The 25207-nt window shown below is 41.8% G+C and overlaps 1 protein-coding gene across 1 annotated transcript; it reads left to right on the forward strand.

The window, feature by feature from the left end:
* Positions 1 to 2533: 2533 nt before the first annotated feature.
* Positions 2534 to 23822, forward strand: MLXIP (MLX interacting protein). Its single transcript, XM_009880349.1, has 16 exons — positions 2534 to 2711; positions 3057 to 3142; positions 4403 to 4492; positions 4768 to 4809; positions 6042 to 6213; positions 7159 to 7248; positions 7630 to 7721; positions 7875 to 8538; positions 11969 to 12090; positions 12806 to 12992; positions 13804 to 13928; positions 16379 to 16477; positions 18343 to 18470; positions 19492 to 19615; positions 22434 to 22563; positions 23238 to 23822. The coding sequence occupies exons 1-16, from the start codon at positions 2534 to 2536 to the stop codon at positions 23357 to 23359; spliced, it is 2451 nt and encodes an 816-aa protein (XP_009878651.1). The 3' UTR covers positions 23360 to 23822.
* Positions 23823 to 25207: the final 1385 nt, after the last annotated feature.

The following is a 25207-nucleotide window of genomic DNA, read 5'->3' on the forward strand; positions in this document are numbered from 1 at the left end:
GCTTTAAGCTGGATTTGGATGGTATGATAAGACAAGGTGTGCAATGATTTTGAGGCAGAGCTGGCTGTGCAGTGAACACCGAAGGTGATGAGATAGTTTGCAGAGATGGGGAGAATATTGAACAGGTGGAGATCCACAGTCTGCCCTGACCCACAGCAGCTGGATAGCAGTGAGATAAAATACTTAATGTGGAGATTTTTCCATAAAGTGAAAGAGTCTTGAAATTTAGAAGTGAGATTTTGGGAGATGTATTTCAGAGAGTGGTGTATGTGTGCTCTCGCAAAAATAAGTAAATAAAACCCAGAAGGGCTTTCCTAGACTGCAGTGAACATATAATGTATGGTTGTACTGAGCGTCTTGGAGCCCGGCTACAGAGAATAACACAAGTATGTTATTAACTGGTTTTCCTATTTCTTGCTAATAGTTCACGTGGTTTACTATTACTTCCAGCCAGTGAAATTGCTTGCTCCAGCAAGTCTACTTGCCTTAGAGGGAGCCAACGTTCTATTTTGTGTACTAAATTTTGTTCGTACTCTATGTCTTCTTAAGCACCAGAGACCCAAAGGCTGCAGCAGAGCCTTACGCAGAGCCAAGAGGGCTCAGCGTGCACCCTGCAGGGGCAGCTGGGCATGGACCATGGTGAACATAGGACTCACAAGCTTGTGAGTCCTATCTGCTCTCTCGCTGCTGTGAATTGTCCTTTCAGTGCAGTTGATATCTGGTCTCTACACCCGCTTCCCTGTACGTACGAAAGCATAGCAATTTAAAGAGGGTGAGGAGCAAAAAAAACCCAAAACAATATCTTTGTACTATCAGGCAACAGCTCACCTGATGTTGATTTAACCGATTACTACAACTGGCACTATACATAGTGGTAGAATTGAAAGAGCAGAGCTGCCTTTTCTTTACCTGTCACTTGACGGAGGTCTAGCATTTGCTGGTCTTTCACTGTCACGGTTGTGGGAATACCCGAGTGGCGACAGCAGTTGTGGTACTAGCAAGGGAGAAAAGAAATGATGAGCCAGATACTTGAAGGAAGTGGTGGTTTAATAGCCTATTATTGGTAGCTCTGGCATTCTGGCTTGTTTTGTGTAAGCTGTGAGGACTTTTGACTTGTTTATAGTATTTCAAGTTTTCTTTAAAAAGAGCTGCTATCAGGAGGTTTCCCAGATGCAGGTAGGAAACTGGGAATCAGCAGTTCTCCAGCTTCAGGCCTGCCTCTGCATGGCCTTGGGTAAGCCAAGGGAAGTGCCTGGCACTTCTGCAGGGTGTGTTTCATATTCTGACAGTGATTTTAGAGCTTAAGTGTAAATCCAGGACTTTAAAAGAAGAATAATTCTGCTCTTTAAGTTCATTTGTACTAAATGTGTGGCAGCAAATATGCAGGCTGGTTCTGGTACATCTCTCCAGTGTTGCTGCAATTCACAGTAGAAGTCACCCCTGATTGACCAGGTCCTTGGTGATCTTTCCTGAGAGGGCAACGTGTTTGGAGGTGAGGTTGCTCCTGTCACTCGTTTGAGTACTCTTCACTACAGAAGACCTTAACCTCTTGACCTGATGCTCATAATGTTTCAAGATGAACCTGTTGCCTTTGCACATGTTGTCATGTTGGTTGTGGTTTGTATTGCTGGTCCTCTTCCGTTGTAGCAAGGATGCACAAACAGCATACGGAGACATAAACTAGGAAGATGTATGGCTAAAACTACAAAAAATGAGAGGGATAATCTGGGATAGGCACAATACCTATACTTTAATTTGTAGCTTGAAATTTACTACGTGATGAATATTTCCTACTTCCTCTGCTCTGTCAGTAGTAGGGATTAATGATTCATAAAGGTGTGTTTTAAGGGCTGGGTAGTTTGCGTTTATACAGTGTTTACTGGAGTCCCTATTGCTTCTTCCTTTTTCCTTCTCTCCCCCTCTCACCTCCCAAAGATTGTTCATACATAAGCCATTTCTCTTTCCGGCCTTCCCTTTCCTTGGAAAAGTTAGTATTTCTCGTCTGTTGGTGATCCTGTGCACCCAGCTGTGTTTAACAGCATTGTAGAATTGGTGGATGATGTTTTTTCTTGGGTCAGAACTGGCATTTTGTTTTTCCTTTCCAGTGTTACCAGCCTGGAAAATTGAATGGAACTGTCGAAATCAACTTGTGTTGACTTCGTCTCCTCAGCAAAATCCAAGCCAAAACTATAAGTGGCCAAATGTGCAAAAACCTCTAGGACAGGTTTTGGGCTTAATTTTGAGCAATCTTGCCCTCAGTTGATGGAAGCTCATAGGCTGGCATTTGAGAATGTGGGATACTGGCAAGGAGAAAAGTGTGGGTGAAATGAGTTTCAGACCTGCTGGAGATACTTGTGAGACCAGTTGTGGCTGTTGTGAAAAGGCAGATGAGAACATGAAGGAGTCTTGAAAACTAGACTTGTGTCTGGCACCTAGAACAGTAAGCCATGGACAGCATATGGCAAAAGTTGTCACTGGCCAAGCGTGCCTTGTTAGACTTTTTTTCTGTTGACAGTTTGGCGGTTTTAGGGGGATGCTCTGTCTTGAAGAGAGTGGGAAGAGAAAAACTGAAATCAGAGTGACTTTTTGTCTGTTGTGTTTCAGTGGAAAGCTGGTTTCACCAAAATGGAAAAATTTTAAAGGCTTGAAACTTCAGTGGAGAGATAAAATCCGTCTCAATAACGCCATCTGGAGGGCATGGTATATGCAGTGTAAGTATCATGCTCGGTTGTGTCACTTGCTATAAAATACTTTCCAAGAGAGGTATATGTAAGAAGCAAGAGAATTGAAATTCTGTCTAATGAAAAGCTCAAAAATCTGCTGAAGGCCCAGATGTTGGAGGCTGTCATGGCAGTGCCATTGGATCAGTGCTTTCTTAGAGATGTCCACACAGAGGCTGTACTGAGGGGTCCGAGCACAGCCTGAGATCTCCCCATTTCTTGTTGGTTACCTGGAAGAAACCCTGGCTAGACTTTTTTTCACATCTTGCCATTGAAGTGACAGAGCTCTGCAGAGCCTGCACATGCTGAGCACTCTCATTTTCATTCTTGTTTCAGACCTGGAGAAGCGCAAGAATCCAGTGTGCCACTTTGTGACTCCACTGGATGGCTCTGTTGATGTCGATGAACATCGTCGGCCAGAGGTATGTGAGACCTGGGGAACAGACTAATGAGCTCTAGAGTTTATAACAAGATTTTCTAGTCCACTAGATATGAGAGCAGCATAACAATTCTTTGCTCTGTTGTCTTTATTTAGAAGGAATTATTAATATAAAGCAGACTGAACCTATTTTTGTAAGTTTATCACATTGATATTATCAATGTGCAACCAGAAGGACATTTATTATCTGTGTAACTTATGTCTGTGTTCTAGTTTAGTGAAATGTAAGTCATAGAAGTGCTATTTGAATAGTTAAGATTTTGACAGCCACTGCTCTCTTCTGTGTGAAGATTGCTGAAACCAGTGGGAAATCACGACTGTTTTCAGAATTGAATCTAAGTGACTCTGAGAGTTTTCTGTATTTTATTTAATTGATGAGGTGTGGTTTCAAGGCTACAAACAATTTCTTTTTCTCTGTCAAGGTAACTTCACAAAAAGATCGAATATGAGTTTGCGTACTTTCATTTTTATGCTCTTGTAAACATAAATGAAAACTGATGTCTGCCCTCTGGCTCCTTGCAGAAAACCAGTGAGGCCCTAGAATAATTTATAAACTCAAAGGAGTTCCAGATGAGTTTGTGGAACTGTCTCAGGTTTTTTCAAAGAACAATGTTGATGTTTGTGTTGAAAGATGACCCTCAAACACAAGAAAGTTGTGTTAAGGCTCTCGTTAGTCTGCTGTCCCCAACTTATACACTGCTGTTTGTGATACATTGAAGACCCACATTGTTCTGATGTTTTTGTAGCTATGTAGTATGTGGCCTGCAAGGTCATGCTTCTCCCTGAGCTGGACGTCAGGTTTCTATTGCTTTGTGTCATTCTTAACAGCTGTTGTGTATGTGTGTGCATGTTCATGTAACCTTGTGAAATTCTCTTTGCCTGTTTTTTGCAGACCAGGGTATGATATGCTTTATACATTATATTTAATTAAAATAATTTTAAAGGTTGGGTTTTTTTTTGCCATTTCTTAACTATTGGTGGTGGTTGAGCTGATGTGGGAGGTGCTGACAGTGCAGTCAGACATCATCTCTTGTTTGTTTATTGTGGGAAAGATGAAGTTAGTAGTGTCAGATTTGCTCTGTAATAACTGAACTCTGGGACAGTGTGGGCTGCTGATACATGAACTCAAACAGAATTAACGTGCTTTCTTTTGCATTTTTTCTGCCTGAATATTTGCTCGGAAATGGAACATTCAGTCATTATGTGATTCCGTGTAATTCATGGTATGTGTTTGTGTTTTCAGGCCATTGCAACAGAAGGGAAATACTGGAAACGAAGAATTGAAATAGTCATCAGGGAATACCACAAGTGGAGAACGTACTTCAAGAAAAGGGTCTGTTGGTTTACACAGTGAAAGTAGCTTACTTGAACTTGATCAGTACGTTGTTGCTTTTTGAGTTTTGATGTCACTTGGTAGCATGCAAGAATACTTAAAACAGATGTTAAGCTGGTACAAGCATACTTATCTGATTAGTCCCACTTAACTAAAAATTATTGTGCAGGGACTCATTGTGCATGATTGGGTCTTAAAAGTTTTGCAAAATCAGGTCTTCTGGCATATACAGGACCCATTCTGACTTTAACATCTGTTTTGTTCTCCTTTTGCAGTTACAGAAACATAAAGATGAAGATCTTTCAAGTTTGGTCAGGGTAGGTAATATTGCTGATATGTGGCAGCATTTAAAAGCTGTAAAGTGCAGTAGCTTGCGTTAATTAAAAGACAAGCATCTTGCTTAAGCTTTAATTAAGGTTAGACACCTTAAAGTTTCTTCACCTTAGAGAGCAATGTAAGACTTGTAGCTTAAACTGGATGGAGGAGAGGTTGAATGTTAAGTGCTGTGACAGAAGAAACGAAAATTGGGTGCCCAAAAAGATCAGTCTCTTTGAGGGCTGGCACATTGTTTCATCTTGTTACTGAGTCGTACCTGGCACTACCGCCTTGCTTGTGTAACTGGATCTGTGAAGATGTGTGCGCTACATGTTGCAGATCTTTGTGCTGCCACAACATGGGCAAATAATGTGCCGGGATCCTAAAAAAGCCAAAATGTTTAAGGGAACAATGTTATCAGTATTTAGTGTGCCCCCTAAAGCCATCAAACCTACTTTGGGCATGTAAACTGACGATCAGAAGCACTGTTCTGATTTTCTTTTTGGAGCTAAGCATAAATCTGTATCTGTTCCAGTTTCACAAAACTCTCAGCTCTTCTGGCTGTGAGCTCCAATGCATCATCATGGCATGTAGGTGTAGTTGCAGCTGCATGTTGGCTTAGCCCCAAGAACCTGACTGCATGTGCTTTTAGTCTGCAACAAATGCAAGGCAATGCAATTTAGCTTAGCCTGTAGTAAAGGGTGGGTAAGCCAAGTCACGTTATGTTGTATTTTTCACGGGCTAAAAGTGCCCACAAGAGTATCAACATACGTTGTGCAAAGTCAGATTACAATTACACTACATTTCAGAGATTCAGATACACTTCAAGATAGGAGTTGTTTGTTTTGAGTTTTTGCTGTGCATGTTATCTTTAAATCTTTATTCAAACTAAGGGATCGTTAAGCTGCAAAAATATATGTATAATCAATGAAACTAGAAAGTGTTGGTTTAGTTATTTTGTCTTATGTCCTTATAGTGAACATGTGTTTTTTTGGCAGAAACCTTTCCCAGAGTATTGTGGTATTCTACTGAAGTTTTCTGTTGTACAAATCAGTGAGCTGAAGTTGTTGTTGTATTAGAAGTACCAATGATTTGTTTCAGTCCATTTGAATGGCTCCTAAATAAGAGTTTATTTATCTGAAAATGTGAAAAGTGAAGACTGTTTTTATATATCTGCACCTGACTGCTTTAGTGTTGTCTAGGCAGCCTGACTTTTCTTCCTTTCTTTTGGCAGGATGATGATGTGGTTCTCTGGCAAAAAAGAAGGTATGGCAGAGAAACACCTGTCCCTATGGAGGAAGGCAGCCTCTTGGATGCAGATATGCTTATGTCCGAGTTTACCGACACGCTGTTCTCCACACTGTCTTCACATCAGCTTGTTTCCTGGCCAAACTCCAGGGACATAGGTATTTGTTGGCTCTTAGCTATATTGCGGTGGGAACCTCTAGGAGAAGTCTGGTTTGTTGTTTTGTTGCTCTTCTAGTCTTGCCTAAGAAATTTATCTTACTTTGCTGATGCAGATGAAAGTAGGTCAGAGAATGTAGCTGTCTTATGCTTTATAGGTTATGGAATCCCAGTTACTAATCCAAGCTTAATTTCTGTCTTAGCTTCTTATGTGCCGCTTCTAGCATTGTCCTCTAATGTTTCTCTGAATAAATCTGTAATGAGCAGTATTTACCTTTATCAGTGGTGAAGGCATTGTTATTATCTCAAAGCATATATATGTGTGTGTATTTTTAAGGGAGCGCCTATGTATTTTTCTTGTCCCTTAGATCAAGTGCAAGTCACATCTCCTGTAAAAACAATGCCAAGAACTATGCAGTTCTGTTGAATGCTCTCTAAATGAAGGCTCTGACTGTCTAATGGGACAGCAGATGTCCACTATGCATCATCCTTGCTGCATGGATGTCTAAGCTGTCTGAGTAACTCCAGAGCAACTGTGTTTTACATGAAACGTACTTGAGGCAAAATGAAATGGATGATGTGGGTTGTTTTTTTAAAATACTGTGCTGTGAGCTGCAGTGGTTCATGTTGTGCTTCCCAGCAAGTTTATGTATCGAGCAGGAGGTATCCAAGCTTGGCAATCCCCAGTTGTTAGAGCCTTCAAGTTTCACCTCTTCCATTTTACAAGTTGGAAGTTTCATTCCCCAATGGTTTTAATTTCAGAACTGCGCTGTAGTTCTGAAGAAAAGCAGATGCTCAGTTCATTTCAGCAGCAGTTTTTCTGTAAACATCCTGGCCAAGCCTGGCTGTGGAGTATGTGTTGGTGTTCTAGCCAAATGCTATATTCCTACTGCTGTTGCTGTGTGAGTGATGTGAAACTAATCTAATCTGTCTCCTGAATTTTGCAGCACACTTAGGAAATGCTGACATGATTCAACCAGGGCTTATTCCTCTCCAGCCAAATTTTGATTTCATGGATACTTTTGAGCCTTTTCAGGGTAAGAATCGTATATATAGTCGATTAAGTTCTTTAAAATTGTAGTGATTTATGAACTGTTTTTTAACAGAAGATTAAATGTTGCAGGTATCTACTCTCTTTAGAAGGCAGGAGATTTTAGAGAAAGTGAAGAACACTTGATATCTATATTCCTTGTTCATTATTTCAAGCAGATGCATATGTGGGTAGACTCCCTTGTTACTGTGACCCCAGTCTTTTACAACAATTCATTACTCATTCAGCAGCAGTTGTATAAAACAAAAATCACATGGTTTCATTACTTGCTAAATAGTATTGACATTCCTGTGAATTTTAGTATCTAGCAACGATGTACCTTCAGTATGAAAAGTAGAAAAATAATAGGTGACTTTTCGTATTTCAGATTTATTCACTCCCAGTCGTTCCGGTAATTATTTCCCTTCTGTGTCTGCTGTCAGCTCAGCTACAACAGAGAGCAGCAGTCATTCTTCCCAGGTAAGAGAGGTTCTCAGTGTTTGAAACAGCCTCATTTCAGACACATATGTACTGAGAAGACTCTCACACATGAGCCATGTCCTTCTCAGAAGGCGTTCAGACAAGAGTTCCAGAGGTCATGTCTGAATCTGTAATATTTTTCTTTTCTGTCAGTCTCCTGTCCTGCCGTCAGGTTCATTGCCCAACACACTTCCAGCAGGGAACATCAGTGACGGACTGATTGCTTCCTCAGTACCTGCTCCTGTCATTCCTGATGTTGGCACTGACCAGTGTTCCAGCATTAGAAGCGGGGGATCTTTCATCCAGCCACCGGACTTCACTCCCGACTCGTCTCTCAGCGGGCCACAAACTTTTATGCCAGTGTTTCAGACACCCTTGCCACTGCTTCAACCTGCGACACAGCAGCACCAGTCCCCGTTGCCTGCAGTGCCTCTGAATTCTAGCTTAAGCTCTCCACCAGCTTCGTTTGCTGCACCAGAAACCCAGAAGTTTGGCCTCTGTGAGTCTACAGTTATCACCCACACAGCTTCTGCTACGTTGACCCACAATGCCCCTGCCACCACCTTCAGCCAGAGCCAGAACCTTGTCCTGGCAACGCAGCAGCCAGGTGCAGGAGTGCCTTGTAACCTGGCTTTCCAGACTATTGTCCTGCAGGGGCAACCCCGGCCCCAGCTGCAGTCCCAACTGACATTTGCACTCCCCAAAGCTGTTCCTCTGGCCAGTGCTGGGACAAGGCCCAAACAGTCACAAAAAATAGTGCCTGCTCCGAAGCCTGATTCAGTGTCCTTATTGTTAAAGATTGCCTTCATCACCCCAGGTGAGAAGCACTGGTGCGGTGATGTTTTTTGGTTTTTTTTCCTCAGTGGGACTAGCAGGAGGGGCACCCCTTCTCGCTTTTCTTGGTTCACATAATAAGTAAAAATATAGCTTCCTGAGGGTGTCCAAGGAGCCCCTGAATCAGCTGGCTGGTGTGTGGCTACACTGTTCAATGGGGTGCTCTGGACTGCTGTGAGGACTGGAAGTAGTTTGGTTGTGAGTGTGAAAAGCTAACTTCTGAAAGGGGGTAGCTCCTTGTAAAATTTGTGCTGGGCTGTATAGATGCACCAGCACATAGAATGACTAGAGATCTGGGATCCTGCCCCATAGAAACCTTGTTTGTGATGTTTAATGCTGTTTTGATTCACTCTGCCCCTCAGAGTGTTCAACCACAGTAGAATAGGAGATGGTAGGGAGATCATGTGAGATGGAGAATGGCAGATTTGTCCCTGTCACTGACTCATCTGGTTACCCGGGACAAGTCACTATGCCTGCCTGTGCATCATCCCAGTCTGTAATACCAGGGTACTCATGTACATCCTTTGGTAATACTTTGGATGTATTCTGACGTTCATCTTTCATGCTCGAAACTTGTTGAGACCAAGTACAGTGTGTTAGCGAGGGAGCAGCTGTTGAAGCGGACCACAGCGTTGGTCCAGATGGAAGCACGGGAGTGTGCCTCTCCTCCGCCATCAGTGCTCACTAGCAGGACCACAGTGATGACAATCAGTCCTTCCAATGGGGAAGGACTACGAACAGGCAGGGGGAGCTGGAGATCTTTGTCTCAAGCTATCTACAGACTCTTGAGATGCTGTCAGAAGCATGTGGTTTTCAGTTCAGAGTATGAGTGCCTAACTGATAATGCTGGGACCTCCCTGTTGGGTGTGATTTGGAGCTGTTGGCGCTGCACAAGGCTAAGAATAGCAAGCGTGAGCGGAGAGTTTTGCTTGTGGTGGTTCTTGTGGGAAAGCTCAAGGCTAGAGCAGGACAGCCAGTACAGTTTTTCTTGGGATTATTGCACGCTGTTTTTAGACTTCTGCTGGCTGGGGGCCAAGTGACTTCAGCCACCTGAAATGTGCAACAATAATCCAAGAAAAACCCTGCCTGGAGGAGTATTGTTAAACAGGCTTTACTAAGGAGTAGGTGTATCTGTCAGGACCTGGCATTGTGGTTACCCACCAAAAAAACCCAACCATCTGTTCAGGAGTAGAACCAAGGATCTAATTCTAGGATGTCACTGGGAACAAGTTGTTTCATGATTAATAGCAGTAGGGTGTTAATGGCAGTGTTTTTGTCTATAGTATGTTGTTAAGCTAGAGTCCATGTACCTTCAGCAGTCAAGACATACATTTCTCACCTAGTAAAGCATTGTAGGCAACTCTCATTTTTCAGAAAGCCTTTGCTCCTAGTTTTCTTAGTGCTTCCTGGGTTGATACTCACCCCATATATCACTTTCCTAGTGCTTCATCAGTTACTTCTAGACCGTCACAACAAATGGCTTTGTTTCTCATCTAGATTTAAAGTTGCTGCTGTTTTTCATTCCTGGTAGTGACATGTGTTCAGGGATCACAGTGCCCCTAAACTACTGGGACAGCAGGTTCAGAGGTGAAATCCAAGATTTTATGTAAGGACTGGAGCTTTATTTTTGGCAATAGAATAAACATCGTTACTTGTAACTGAGGCATTTATGCCTGTCATTTGTGTTCAGGACAAACAAATCATCTCATGACTATAAAGCAAATGGCATTATAACCTATGTTAGAAAGGGATGTATAACATTTACTGCCCTGTGATAGAAGGACTCGAAAATCGGTGCAGACTGTCTCATCAGGTGCAAGACTTCACATAGGAGAGAACTCTGCTATCACCACTTCACGATAAATGTTCTGATTTAGAGAGGAAAGTCTGCAAAAGTTGTATGTGTAGGATAGAATCATGAAAAATGTGAAGGGGCATCTAAATTTGTGCTGATTGTTACAATTACCCATATGTGGAAGCCAGAAATACCAAGTTTGTGCAGCAGCATTAATGCACTGGTAAGAGTAGTCTCTTTAGCTCAGTAGAGATGTCATAAGCCCCGCTGAACGTTACTGAACAGTGGAAGGGTTGTGATTCCAGCTTTATATGTGGGCATGCTCAAAGAATGAACTCCCTGTATCAGAGTGACAGTGCTCTCTGCCAGATATAGCCGCACAAGGGCTGACACAAGGTCTGGGCAATCCACAGGCCTTTCTAATAAAGGCTATATAGAAACTTTAGTTGATAAAAAACACAGTTGTTAGTCACAGATGACACTGTAGGAGAGAGGACGTTAGATATCCTGCACTGTCTCCCTGTTCTGCTGCGTGTGTCCTTCAGTATCCTGATGCTAAACTGCAGAGGGGTAGGTTGCATGAGCTATTGTGACACTTTTCATGTGTCATGACTTTATTAAGGAGAGCTGAAGCCAATACAGGCTAGAATGAAACTGAGTAAGTTTGGTTTAGTTTTCTCAAAAAGCACACAAAAGCTGTGTCTTTGAATGATTCTTCCCTTAGTAACAATATAGGATGATTAGTCATGTTCTCTTTAAAGTCTGGGCAAAAACAATGTCAGCATCAATGCCATGTCAATAACTGTACATCAGCATTGGTTAAATTGAGACTTTAACAGATTTATGTTAGACTCAAATACTGTAGTGGTGAAAAAAAAACTTCAGAGCAAGGATCCCGATTCCTGTCATGGGAGCAAGCCTCCTGTACAGACTTTTTTAGGGAATTTTTTGTAACTTTCTCTGTGGAGACAGTTGTTGCTATTCACAATTATCTCTAGCTGTCTAACTCTGCAGAACTCCTGGTTCTTTAACCTATTTTCTGGAATTTTGGTGCTGGTTCCCAGTCACATTTGGTTGTCTTGTGCTTGTGTGTCATGTAAAGCAGCTGTAAAACCAGATAGTGAAAGGAGCTCGTAGAGTGAAGTGGCAAGGAAGAGAATTTATAGGCAAGGACGCATGAAGTATTGAATATGCATCTTTTAGCTGGTTTCTGTCATTGACTCTTTCTGGGCCAGCAGAGCAAGCCTGAGATCCAAGAGGTATGGATGTGAGAGGAGAGGTGAAGATGATCCTCCTTCTGTCAAACCCAGGTCTGATAGAATGAAGACACTTTACACCTCCCTGAGTTACTAAGTACCCCTGTAAATTCACTTTGAACCACTGCCTGACAGTGATGCCAAAGCCTCAGAAATAACTGGTGTGTTAGTCCTTTGTACTGGATACATGGGATTGAGATTATCAGAAAACTGGTGGCACTTTGTATTACAATGAGATAGTACCAAATAGGTGCCCATTAATCCATTCCCCTGTTCAATGAAAAGTTATTTCATACAAAATAATCTCCAGCTTTTTTTTTTTTTTGTCTCATTAACTATTCTAACTTAATTGTGTTCTTCAGCTGCCTTTCAGGAACAGTCCAGAGCTGTGATTGTAACTCCAGCACCTTTAAAAAGAGAGGGGATTTTGACGCCAGCCACGTCTCAGTCTAATGTTGCAATTGCACCAGCTGGAATTGTCAGAGTAAGGAGAAGAAAAATATATATATATATTTGTTTTCTAGGCCTGTTCCTTGCAAGTATTTAGAGCCGTAATGTGCTCAGGAGGGTAACTAGTCCCCTAAATCTCACCTGTTACCCAGCATATGCATTTATGCATTCAGCATGATGTTGGCTTATTTTTAATTTAGCTACTTTATGGGCCTGGAAGCACTATCTAGTCTTCACAGACTCTGTCTCACACAACAGTAAGATTGCAGAGAGGCATGTATATACAGTACTATGAATGGGGATGGTTTGTGCGTTTTCTTAATTGTACCGAAGCTAGAAGGAACCCAGGATGCTCACCTTTCCATTTACATATGGGAAAGCATGCCTTGAGTATATGAGTGGGTTTCTCAATATGTTGTATGCAGGAAGATGGAAATAGATTTTAGTATATTATGCTGTTGATGTGTTGTAAAACTGCTGTAAGTTATGAAAGGATACTGGTCTCCTGCCAAAAGTCTGACTTCAGTGTCTGCCAATTCCTTATATATTAGCCCTTGTTTTGTGTCATCAGATTGTTAATCATGTATTAATTTGCTACTTTTAGTGAAAGGCAAGGTAACAAATTTCTCTCTCTCTCCCCCCCTTTCTCCTTTCTCTCATCCCTCTCTCCCTCTGCCCCTATTCCCCCCTTCCTGCTGTCTTTTTATTTCTCTCTGTGTTTCTCTGTGCTATTTCTATGCTGTTCCCAGGCTCCCGGGGTGACGGAGTTCCGTAGTAACATTCTGGTTGGTCCAGCACAGCGAGCACCAAGTAGTCAACAAACCCAGTCCACAGTCTCACACCTCTTCTCTCCTAGTGTAGTCCAGGATGCGTTGGTGAAAGGAGAGCAAACCCCTTCCCACTGTAGCAGTTCACAAGTTCCCTCACCTACACCTAGTAAGTTAGAAAGCTGCAAGCATTCTCTCTCCCTTACTCATGTAAGTGTGTTTCCATTGGTTAGGCAGGGTGTAAATGGGCCTTTAGGATCTGTGGAGAATTTTTGAAGGAAAAGCTTTTTAGGCCCTTCTACCCTGCAGCTTAGGTTGCATTCCATTGTTTGCAATTTTTGTCTTAAACTGCTGTGCAGCATTCCCACAAACTGTGATTTTGTGTAAGTGGCTCCTTACTAAAAGGATGTACTGTCATAGTCGCCAAGAAATTAAACCTGTTTGAAAGGCATCTGTGTGTGTAAAAACTGCTGACTAGGTTTGTTGTTCACTGTTATAACTATAATTTTGATTGGAGGATCTCAGACATAATCCTTGTTAACAGTAGGTAAGTGCAAAGACTCCTTTTGCATGTTTGTTGATAGAGCAATATCTGGGCTGGTTTGAGAGACGTATGCTGATTTTGCTGGTAAATGGCTTGTAAGTGTTACTGTCATGCCGCAGGCCATTAGAGCCTCAAATGGGGGAGTCTAGCAGGACGATGGAACTGCAGCCTATGCATTCAACATGCCTTTGCTGAAACGTGTGTGGGTGTGAAAGGAGTTTTACATAGCGCTATTCGGGACGTATTAGCCTTGTGCCGTGAAATACTAAGCTTTCCCAGTAATCTTGACATCTTCTAGCATGTGGTTGCTGCATCAATGAGTGTAATTTGGTTGCCGACTGCACTTCAGTTCAATTTTTAATAGAAACTTCTCAGCAGTTACCTTTGCTACAGAAAGTTGTTTGTTAATGTGACTTGTCTTTCTTCCTTTATGAAGGCCGAGACTGTCAGAATTCAAACCAAGCTTCCCCCTGCACCTCTGAGCAGAGCCCCAGTCCACAGTCTCCCCAGAACAGCTGCTCAGGAAAACCTGCCACTGACCCTGCTATGGCTGCATTTAAGGTGTGTATCCTTTCCTTTGCAGTGCTTTTCTTCACCTTTGTAGCTACTACAGGCTTAACTGTACCTCTGCAGGTCCTTAAGGTCATGACAGCAGTTCCTGCTGTGGCTCACAGGAGTGTTATGACAGGTCTTAGTTTACTTGGTCAAAGGTTTCAGGCTTAGTTTTCTAAACCATGGCTTTATGCTATTGTTCTGTTGGGGATCTTCAGGTCTGCAGGGCTCTGGCCATCGCCGGAAGGGGAGTTTTTGACCTGCTGAGTTACTTACAGTTCTCTGGTGATACTATGCTGCTCCCTAGAGAAGCAGCTCCACAGGATCTACAAGTTACAGCTGTAAAACACTTCGAGAATTATTGGGGTAAGAACTCGGCTGTCTAGAGATAGCATCTGAAAGCTGGCTGTACCTCATACACAGGCTGACCTTGTCAGAACACTTTTTGTGATGGTACGAGAAGCTTCTCTGCAAAAAACAGCTAATCCAGGAAAATGAACTCTAACCCTCTCAGTCATTCTGTTGTCAAAAAGGGAGTGAGCTGACCTTGTCAGAACACTTTCTGTGATGGTATGAGAAGCTTCTCTGCAAAAAACAGTCATTCTGTTGTCAAAAAGGGAGTGTAACTTAACCATTTTGCAAGTGCCAGCCTCTTTTTGGCTTCTCTGTCTTTGTATACCCCAGAAGTTGAAGTCAGCTTGGTTACTCTCAGGGCAGAAAGGTAAGTAAACACTTGCAGCCTGTGGTTGCACTCAGTTCTAGCTCTGTTGCAGAGGAGAATCAGAACTGCCGCTTCCTGAACGTGCTGCAAGTTACTCGTAAGAGTTCACAGTTCTTTGCTTGGCATAAATGCTCATGATTGGTAGTTGCAGCCTTTTTCTTGCTGCTAGAGAGCAAGTTAACAAAAGGAACGAATTATTAGGACTGGCTGATGGTGGGAAAGTGGCCACTAGATGGAGGAGTGTTCTTAAAAGACTTTACGTATGTATTAGGAACTCATAGACTCATAGAATTGTCTAGGTTGGAAGGGACCTTGAAGATCATGGAGTCCAACCATCAATCTAACACTGCCAAACCCACCACTAAACCATGTCCCTCAGCGCCCCGTCTACCCATCTTTTAAATACCTCCAGGGATGGTGACTTCACCCCTTCCCTGGGCAGCCTGTTACAATGCTTAACACTCCTTTCTGTGAAGAACTTTTTCCTAATATCCATCCTAAACCTCCCCAGTGTAACTTGAGGCTGTTTCGTCTTGTCCTATAGGTTGTTACTACCCTTGCTACCCCCTCCTTTCAGGGAGCTGTAGAGAGCGAGAAGGTCTCCCCTCAGCCTCCTTTTCTCCAGGCTGAACACCCCCAGGTCCCTCAGCTGCTCCTCATGAGACTTGTTCTCCAGACCCCGCACCAGCTTTGTTGCCCTTCTCTGGACTCGCCCCACCACCTTAATGTCTTTCTTGTCTTGAGGCACCCAAAACTGAACACAGTACTCAAGGCGGGGCCTCCCCAGTGCCGAGTACAGGGTGACCATCACTGCCCTACTCCTGCTCACCACACTATTCCTGATACAGGCCAGGATGCCATTGGGCGTCTTTGCCACCTCGTCACACTGCCGGCTCTTATTCAGCCAGCTGTTGACTAACACCCCCAGGTCCTTTTCTACCGGGCAGCTTTCCAGCCATTCCTCCCCAAGCCTGTAGTGCTTCAGGGGGTTGGTGTGACCCAAGTGCAGAAGCCGGCACTTGGCCTTGTTGAACCTCATACCATTGGCCTCGGCCCATCGATCCAGCCTGTCCAGATGTCTCTGTAGAGCTGTCCTACCCTCAAGCAGATCGACACTCCGACCTAACTTAGTGTCTTCTGCAGACTTACTGAGGGTGCACTTGATCCCCTTATCCAGGTCATTGGTAAAGACATTAAAGAGAATCAGCCCCAGTACTGAGCCCTGAGGAACACCACTTGTGACCGGCCACCAACTGGATTTAGCTCCGTTCACCACCACTCTCTGGGCGCGGCCATCCAGCCAGTTTTTTACCCAGCGAAGAGTACACTCATCCAAGCCATAAGCAGCCAGTTTCTCCAGGAGAATGCTGTGGGAAACTGTGTTGAAGGCTTTAAATGATATGGAATATTTTAAATTAAAGGCTTCAACAAGGTCCTAACTAATTACATGCCTAAAAAATTGGAATTTATCTTCAGAAATTGTGTAACACTTTTAAATAGGAGTTTTTACTTTAGCAAGAAAACCTACGAGTTTTGGAATTGAATTTAGTACACTGGACACTTCTTTTTTAATAACAAATCATTGTTTGAAAATCTATAGTCATATGGCTTTGACTGGGAAGGCTATGAATGCCGTAATTCAACAAAAATCACACTGTGAATTTGAAGAGCTGAAATAGTTATAGCAGTAGAACAGTAAAGGAGAACCGCATAGACTGAGCTAATTTTATTTATGCAGAATCGAAGAATGAAGCATATTTCAGAACAAAAACGAAGGTTTAATATCAAGATTGGTTTCAGTACTCTGATCGACTTGGTTTCAGCCAACTCCAAGTCGGTAAGTAACTTGGCAGCGCTAATATTTTAATATCGAATATAAGAAAGAGCCATTCTAAAAAGACTTGTTAATAAATTTAATCTCTTCACCGTTGACTGAGAATGCGAGTCAGTCAGTGCAAATACTTGAACTGAGGGACTTGGAAAGGGAAGGGTGATAAATCCATGGCTTATAGTCAAAAAAGTATGTGAAAGCACTTCATCTTAGACATAGTTCTTCTGATGCAGCTTCAAACGTTGAACGAGTTTTGTCTGATGAGATGCTGCAGCTTTAAAGCCAACAGGGAAAGAAGAAAAAGTGATTTTGGCAATCCTTGCTCTTGAGATCCCAATAATGAAGTTTTGTGTCATGTTTGCGGCATAAGATGACTTCTCATTTACTGCTATGTCACCTTTCTTATGACATACTGGCTTTTAATGCCCATTCTTGATGGGTTCTGGTCCCCATAGCTGGACCAGCCAGCATCGTAAGCTTATTCTGCTTGGACCATGAGCCAGCCAGCAGCCAGATAAATACTGTTGGTATGATGCTGGGCCTGGCTTAATATATCTTGACATTTGGCCTAAGCTAATACACCCACCTTTGAGCACAGCTTGTTAGCTTAGGCTTCGTGCCGTGCTGACCACAGCTGTGCTGCATTTGGTGAGCGGGGAGCATGGCAGAGCAACCTTGTGTGCCTCAAATACGGTTGAAGCATGTCAGTGAGCCAAAGGAAGAACAAAAAAATAAAGGGAAATTTCTAAAACTTCCTACGCCAATGATATCTCTACCTCCCAGGAGGAGTCAGGAGCCTGACCAGTTCAGACAATTTTGAAAATCCCTCTAGGACTCTTTATCCCCAGTATCACCCAGTATCTAGTATCACCCAGCTGCCTTTTAGAATATGGCCCTTGCCTACAGCCCTGCAAATATTCTAAGGGCTATTTTTTCCTGTCACCTGTCTTTTGTGCTTAGATTTACAGAGGAAAAAATTCCCAACTGACTTCTCATTGTCGAGTGGCTTTGTCCAAATTAAGAACACATTCTGGCTGTACTAGTTAATGTGGTTCACTAAATGGAAAACAAAATAATTGAAACACAGACTTGTCTGCACAACAAAATTCTAAATGTCCTTTAAATACCTTTTGAAACATGGAAAATATGAAAGCTTATTGTGCAGCATATTGATTTGTTTACATAATTTTTATAGTTTTATATGTATAGGCTGTAAGTTATCAGAATTTCACTTCCTGATTTGAATAGCCTATTTGAAAGGTAATCAGGTTTGATAACTCAGCTTTAGTAAAATGTCTGATTATTTTATTCCTCAAGTACAGATTTTTATTTCATTTCTCAAAGTGAAGAGTATTTTTTAAAAGATCTGTGACATTGTTTCTGTCTTCTTTGGTGATCGCTAGACTGTGTTACCTTCTGTTTAAAAACTTCAGGTTTCCCAAACCAAATAATGTATATTGTCAACTTCAAACAATGCTTCTAACAGCACTGTAAATCTATCAGCAGATGTAGCACATCCTTCAGTGCTTAAGTAAGAATTGTAAATATTTTTAAGAGGATAGGTAATGAAATAAAACATTTTAAATCAGTAAAATACACATGAAAGTAGCAAAAATGTACTTTGTGGAAGAAAACAGCCACTGCAGCCACACTTCTCTGTCCGAGTGTGCAAACAGGAGTCAGAGAAATGAAGAGTTTAGTATTCTCTAAAGTGTTTCACTCTGCCTGTCCGTGTGCTTTTGCACACAGTGAAGGAAACCTAAGAAAAGGTGCTGAAGTGCTTTTCTGGATGTTAGAGCAGGTTAGGGGCAAACTCTTCATCTGTCTAGCCTTGTTCCAGAAAGTGAGCTCTATGTTTGTGTTTGGTCTAGATCAGCCATGCAATCACGCTCCAGAAAACAGTAGAATATATCGCTAAACTACAGCAGGAAAGAACACAGATGCAAGAGGAAACCAGGCGCCTTCGGGAAGAAATCGAGGAGCTAAACGCTGCCATCATGTGAGATTTGGGGAAATTTCTGTAACGAAGCAGAGCAGCTTGAGTGTTGCTTTGGCTAACAACAGGGGATGTTTGCCTCAGATGTCACGCCAAACAACAGATGGGTATTGAACAAACGTAGAGTTGCTACCAACTTCCAAACAAAAAGCAGAATTGCTGTGGGATGGGCATTGGTAGCAAACTGTGTGGCTTTTCAGCAAGCTCTGAGCATGAGCACACAACAGTGGCAGCATCAGAAAAGGTGCATCGGGTCAGTTAGAATAATTCTGTGAAGCCACCAGTGACTGTGTTCTTTTTAAAGCTATGCTCACTGGGTGATCAAACGCTCTTACCCTTCATGATGGCTTTGCTGCAGTTTTCTTTCCAAATGCAGTCAATTTTTATAGGAAAATATGATTGAGTACATAAGACACAGCACTTGGAATCGAGGAGCTTGCCACTGGCTGAACATAACTGAGAAATCACTTCACCTTCCTGGTGCCTCAGTTTCCTCTGTGGGTTTACGATAGTTATGTACTATGGCAAAGCATGTGGAGAACCCCAGTGGTTTTTCTTCTGTCTAGGGAAGTATTAGGCTTCGGCATTTTGTTAGACTTATCAGCAGGTCAAAATCTTTTTATTTTTCTTTAAAAGTATGATGACATCTGTTTGGTTTTATTTTAAATTGATTGTTTCTTAAGAATCTCTGTAACATTTTCTTCTGTAACGTTGCTCAGGAGTAACTAAATTTTTCCTTGACTCCTAATGTGCTTTTTTCTAGTTGGATGTCAAAAACTACTTTGTTCTACATTATACTTTGCTTTCAGTTTTGTTGTAGTAAGAAGTGTGTAGGAGCTTGAGAAATTGCTTTGCTGCGTGAATATAGACAAAACTGATGGGAAAACAGTATGTATTCCTGGCTACAACAATTACATTCGGGGTCAGGGATACTGGGATACACACTTTTCTCTTGTTATAATTTAGTCTGGAAGAGAAGCGTGCCCTTTCTGGTGGGGATTCTGACCTCAGAACATCTTTTCAGTTCTTGTCAGCAGCAGCTCCCTGCTACCGGGGCTCCCGTAACACGGCAAAGATTTGACCACATGAGCAGCATGTTTGACGAGTATGTGAGAAGCAGGACCCTGCAAAACTGGAAGTTTTGGATTGTATCCTTTCTGAGATGGATAGACTGCTGAACTTGAGGTTTGGTACTAATATAACTAGAGCAAAGAACTCTGGATTCTGATGCCGTGACTTTAAGCCAAGTTATTTAAATAATATACGTCCTCAGTTTTCATTCATACCCGTACGTGGATATGAATGCTTGCCTTATAGGCTGTCATGAGGCAAACTTGTTCACCTTAAAGTATGGGAGGTAACTTGAAAGTAAAATGCAATACAAAGGCAAGGTTTTCTTGGTGGGTTATTATACTGCAAGAAATTTCTAACGTACTGCTTCTGAAACTGTAGCTCTTCTAGTCTTTTGGAAAACTGAACAGAGAATCACAAAGATTTCGGGAGAAAAAAAATTATTACAAACAATTACTGAAGCTGTTGCAATGGCAGTTTTAAAAACTTGCACTTTTTTTCCCCTTTTTTTCTTTTTTCGTATTTTTTTAGTTTTCAGTTTGTCTTTTACAACAGTGAATCAATTTAGTTGTAAGCAAATGATAATGCGGGAGTTAGGCACAAATCTAATTAAACTGAGTTTTCTGCATTTGTGCTGTGCTGCATAGATTTAACTAGTTTGGATCAAACATTATCAGCTTGAATCAGTTCAGGGATATTGGTAATTAGCAATGAGCAGCAGTGCTAACCTTCCATTTTACCGTTAAACTTCATATGTTCATATAGCTATTTATTTGCACTTTATATTTTCTGTGTTTTGTGCTGGTTAGTTCCCTCTAACTACCTGGATAATATGAGTATGTATGTGCATGCTTATGCATGCATGAAATACAGGATTTTTAATACTTTGCTATGTGAAAATGCTTTCTTCGGTGTTTTCTGATTTATGTTGGCCCTAGAAAGACACTCTTCCTTTTAGCATCCTTTTCGGAAACAATTCTTAGCAAGATCTCACGCAGTGTCTGATAACTTAGAGCTGGTGCTGCAGCTGTGGAACCTCTGAGTTCTACAGCAAACTTCTACTTCCAAACTCTGGAACAATTTCAAGTGAATTGTGAAAATAGAGGTCTGTAATATAAATGGTTATTTAAAGACTATACCCCCCACCCATGTTTTCTGATTTGATAGTATGTTTATTTCATGCTGCTCCAAGATGTTAAATAGCTCCAGAATTTGGAAGTGAGACACTTTTAGAGAGTGGCAGAGGTTATCAGAGATAGAGGTGCAATTTTGGGAAGCTGGGTTTTGTAGTATTTGGGGAAAGACAAAGGCTTTTGTAGTTGGTGAAAGACAAGATTGATAGGCAAAGGGATGCTCACAAAATTCCGTTTACAAGTCAGGATGTACCTGTGACGGAGCAGTTGTTCTAACAGCTGGATTGAGTCCTTAACGCATGCTGACCTATTTCATAATCCCTTGCGGTAAAAGCTGACAAGGTCAAGGGGCGAGTGGTGGTAATAATAATAATAGTAATAGTAATAATAGCTACTTATGGAGTGACTGTAAGAGATAGAAGGGCAGTTTCATTACACATATGAAAATACCAGTTTCTGTTGCATATAGGAGGGAAATGAATAATCTGGTCTTGGGCTAAGGGATAACCCAAGAATAGAATACTCTTCAATATTATAATATCTATAGAATAATACCCTTGTTCTTCCAGTCACTCTGTAAAAGTCTGTAAGGGCATGCAAATTCCCTCAAGTATTCCAGGCACTTGTTAGACTTACCTTGATTGTCAGCCACAATGAGAAAGATGGGGGTGCATGACAATGCTGAGATTGGTTTGGGCCACATTCTCACATACTGCTGACTGTACTCAGAAAATCCCATCTGGTGTAACGTGGTAAAACCACAGATTTTTGAGCCTTCAGATGAGCTTTGTCATCCAACCAGCTTCTGAAATAAATGTACCTGTAAGCTGGAATCTACTTGGTGAATTATCACGGCGATGTTATAACAAGCTGTTCCCAGTTCAAATATGGTGCCCATTCCAGGAAAGCTCATCTGAAAGCCTGGAAGCTGGGGCCAACTGAGGCCTGTGGTGGTGCTCTGTGCATTTTAATACACTACAGGCCAAGAATTCTGTCTGCTCCTTTTCTGCCAGGAAGGTTTTTGCCAACTCCAGGCCCATCCTTCCAAGCTGTGACGATAGACAGCCAAAAGGAAAGCCTGATCATCCTCGGCTTGCTACTGTTCTGGTCCACATAGATGCAGATCAGCAAGTCTGGTCCTTGGTGTGGGAATCCTTGCCACCCTGTTGATCATTTCTGAGAATATGCTTATGTACTTTGAGGTCTTTGTTTAGCTGCAGTAACAGAAAACTTGAGTGTTTGCTGAAAAATTTGCCTGAGAAATTGGCTGAATTCCACACTGTTGGCCTGTGCCGGACTCACTATTGCCAGGCAAAACTCACCCAGGTACCCCACCCTGGATGCATCGGTGGTGTGCTATGGTAAGTGGTGAGGTTACACTAAAGCTTCCATTATCATTTTGCTATAGAAGCATTGTTGTTATGTGAAAAAGGTGGCAACAAAGAAATTGAACGAATTACATGTATGTAGAAGTTTCGGATACTCATGCGCTTGCAAAAGTGCCACAGCAGTTGGTTTGTGGGAGATCAGGTGAGTTGTACAGGAATTTTGGAAAAAACAGTAAGTATCACTAGGAACTGAGATTCAATTTTTCCTTTTGTCTTAGTGTTGCACATTTAAAAAAAATATTTTTTGAAGTGTTGTAATCCCTGTAGTAGTTGAAGTCCATTGTTTCCTCTGCAGACTGGGCTGTAGTAACCTTTTCCATAGAATGTTTTGACCTCCTCATTTGTTGTCTCCCTTAACATTTGATGATTTGCAGTTCAGCATTATTATTAGGCCATTGTTTGAGTCCTTCAACGGAATGGTTTCCACAACAAGCTTTAAGGATCTCAATCAAACTGCAATGGCCTGGTTGGATCAGCACTGTTCTCTTCCTGTTCTGAGGCCAAGTAAGTGAAGTTTTATCCAGCAGTTATTCCAGATCATAGGAAGTGTCATCGTCTGACTTTCAAGAAATGGTATTATATAGGGTGTCAAGGAAAGCACGTGGTGCTGAATATGACTTCCTTTTTATTATCTTGGTGGAAAAATAAGAACCTCTTTTGACTGTGAAGACACTCGGTTGCATGCTTAACACTGAACAGAAACAAAAAACAGATTGCTGAATATAGATAGCAGAATTTAAACAGTCTTAGGCTGCATTTAAATTTCTAACGCTCTAGTTGGAGTAAGTTTGGCAGTGTGATTTATCTCATTATGAAGGAAGACTTCTAAGATTTGTATTCGGCTTTAGAATGACCTTCTGTTTGGGCATGAATGCTTGATCCTTTCTCCATTACAATTCAGGGAGTATTTACATTTACAGTTATAACTGCCAAGTGGTAGTCTTTTGTAGAAGAAATAGGTGTTGTTTTTTTTTATTTTATTTAAAAAGTCCTAGATCTGCATTCCTTATGCCCTGGGCAGAGTTCTTGTACGTCTCCGTTAATGGCTGTCGCTGTGTGTGGAAGTGTGCATGTTTTGCAGAAGTATTTCCGTAATTCTGTCACACATCCATCCTGCATGGTTCTGGTTGCAGTCAGACTAATGGTTCTTCTCGATACTTTTCTGACTTTTTTTGTAGTGGTGCTGAACACCCTCCGGCATCTAAGTACAACAACCTCCATTCTGTCAGATCCATCGTGCCTGCCAGAGCAAGCTGCTGAGGCAGTTAACAAGATGAATAAAACAGCTGGTGAAACCTAACAACCAAAGACAATAAGTTGCTTATACAAAGGGTGGAGAACCTGCCAGTCCAGCGGTCTGGCAAGTCTCCTTTCAGTTGGTGCACTTTAGAAAGAATTCTCTCCATCACCCGAGACGTTGTTCAGGGCATCTGGCGCTGCCTTCAGAATATGTGGAAGTATGATGCAACGTTGTCATAACGTTTTGATTCCTCTTCAGTGCTGTGCTGTACTCCATTAAGTGAGAAAACACCGAGCTCAGGTAAATTTAGCAGGTTTGAGTCCTGCAGGCAGCAATATATCTCCATCAATGCAGCATGCATCTATATGCAACAAACATATTTCTATGAAACACCTTCAAGTACCAAGTTCTCTGAAGTGTAGATCTTGTACACCAAGGAATGTTCTCTTAAAGGGGAAATATACCTTTGATTTCATGAAACAAAATGTGCTTTTTATTTTGTTTTCTGGTATTCAGTTCCATTTGTTTTACTTGAATAGTGAAAATTCTTAAACAGGATCATATTAAAAACCAAAGGAGAAGAAAAAATCCGTCAATATGTCAACTTGTGGCAAAAATACTAGAATTAAAATCTCAGGCTGTGTTTTTTGTATTTTTATTTTAAGTAGCATATCATTGCATATGATCAGTTTCAAGACATGCTTTATTTTCTATCAAATAAAGTAGCTGATTTTTATTATCTTTCCTGATATAGTCTTTGCAAGTGAGTAGCAGGCTGCGCAGTAAGTGCAAGAAAGCAGTTTTAGATTGCATAGATGCTGCAATTTGGATAGATAGATGAATTTCAAACTCATTTAATCTATGAACTGTTTTCTTGCACTCTGCGGAGTTCAGCTGCCTTCCTCATAAAATGTGCACATATAAAACACATCCATAGATACGTGCAGTAGCACTTCAGAGAGAAGAATTAAGTTTGTAACGTTAAGAAATTGACTTTTTTGTTATCTCGGAAACTATATCAAACCACATGGACTTGTAGTCAGTTCTTTGCTGCTTCGTCTTTTTTACTTGTTCTTTTTGCCTTTTATCTGAAAAACCTGAAGGACATAGCTAAATTTGGTCTGTATGGGAAGGTTATGTTCAACATGAATTATAAAACATATAAAAATATGTTTAAAACTCAAAATACTGCATAACATTTTTCTGTGAGTCTCCGCAAGTGTGGTGCTCTGCTGCAGATAAACTTAGTCTTGTTACGGCAGTGATAGTCTGTCCCTCCTGAGACAGCACTGGGATACTCATTCCGGCTGATTGTTCATGGTCTGGAGTGATCCTATGATCCTTGTAATTCCACTCAGTACTTGATTCTGATTCTTAAGAGCTATGCAAACTGTGGGTAACGTTTCCCTTGTACCTCCTCTGAGCAGTTTTCTTCCAGTTTCAAAAGCAGGCTGCCTGGAGGTGATTAGCAGGCTGTCACAGTGCTAAAATGAGCAGCTGAAACATTTGGGCGTTGCCTGTGCTGAAATGGGGTCAGTAGGTTCTCCTTCGGGGGTTGTTGTTTTTCTCAGTGTTCCCTATCTTCTCTACGTGGTGGGGCAAAGTTTAAAAAGAAACGATAGGCCTGGGAAGTAGGACTAAGCATTGGGAGTATTTTTTCTTTCTTCTTTGTCCGGAGATTTTGCAGCTAATGGCTTTCATTGCAGTTTGCTTATGTGTGAGCAGGACTGTAGCAAGAAGAAAGTGTGAAAGGTTAACCCCAGGGCCCTCTCCCTGAGCAGAGGTACTGCGAGTCGAGGAATTGGGGGCTGAAGAGGACTGCTGGTGGGGAAAGGAGCCAAAGGGGAAGACAAAATGGTATGATCGAAGTACCAAAATGCGTTTCTGTAGCTGTGCAGACAAATGCTG

This window comes from Charadrius vociferus, unplaced genomic scaffold, assembly GCF_000708025.1.
Source record: "Charadrius vociferus isolate BGI_N301 unplaced genomic scaffold, ASM70802v2 scaffold332, whole genome shotgun sequence".
Classification (NCBI taxonomy): domain Eukaryota; kingdom Metazoa; phylum Chordata; class Aves; order Charadriiformes; family Charadriidae; genus Charadrius; species Charadrius vociferus.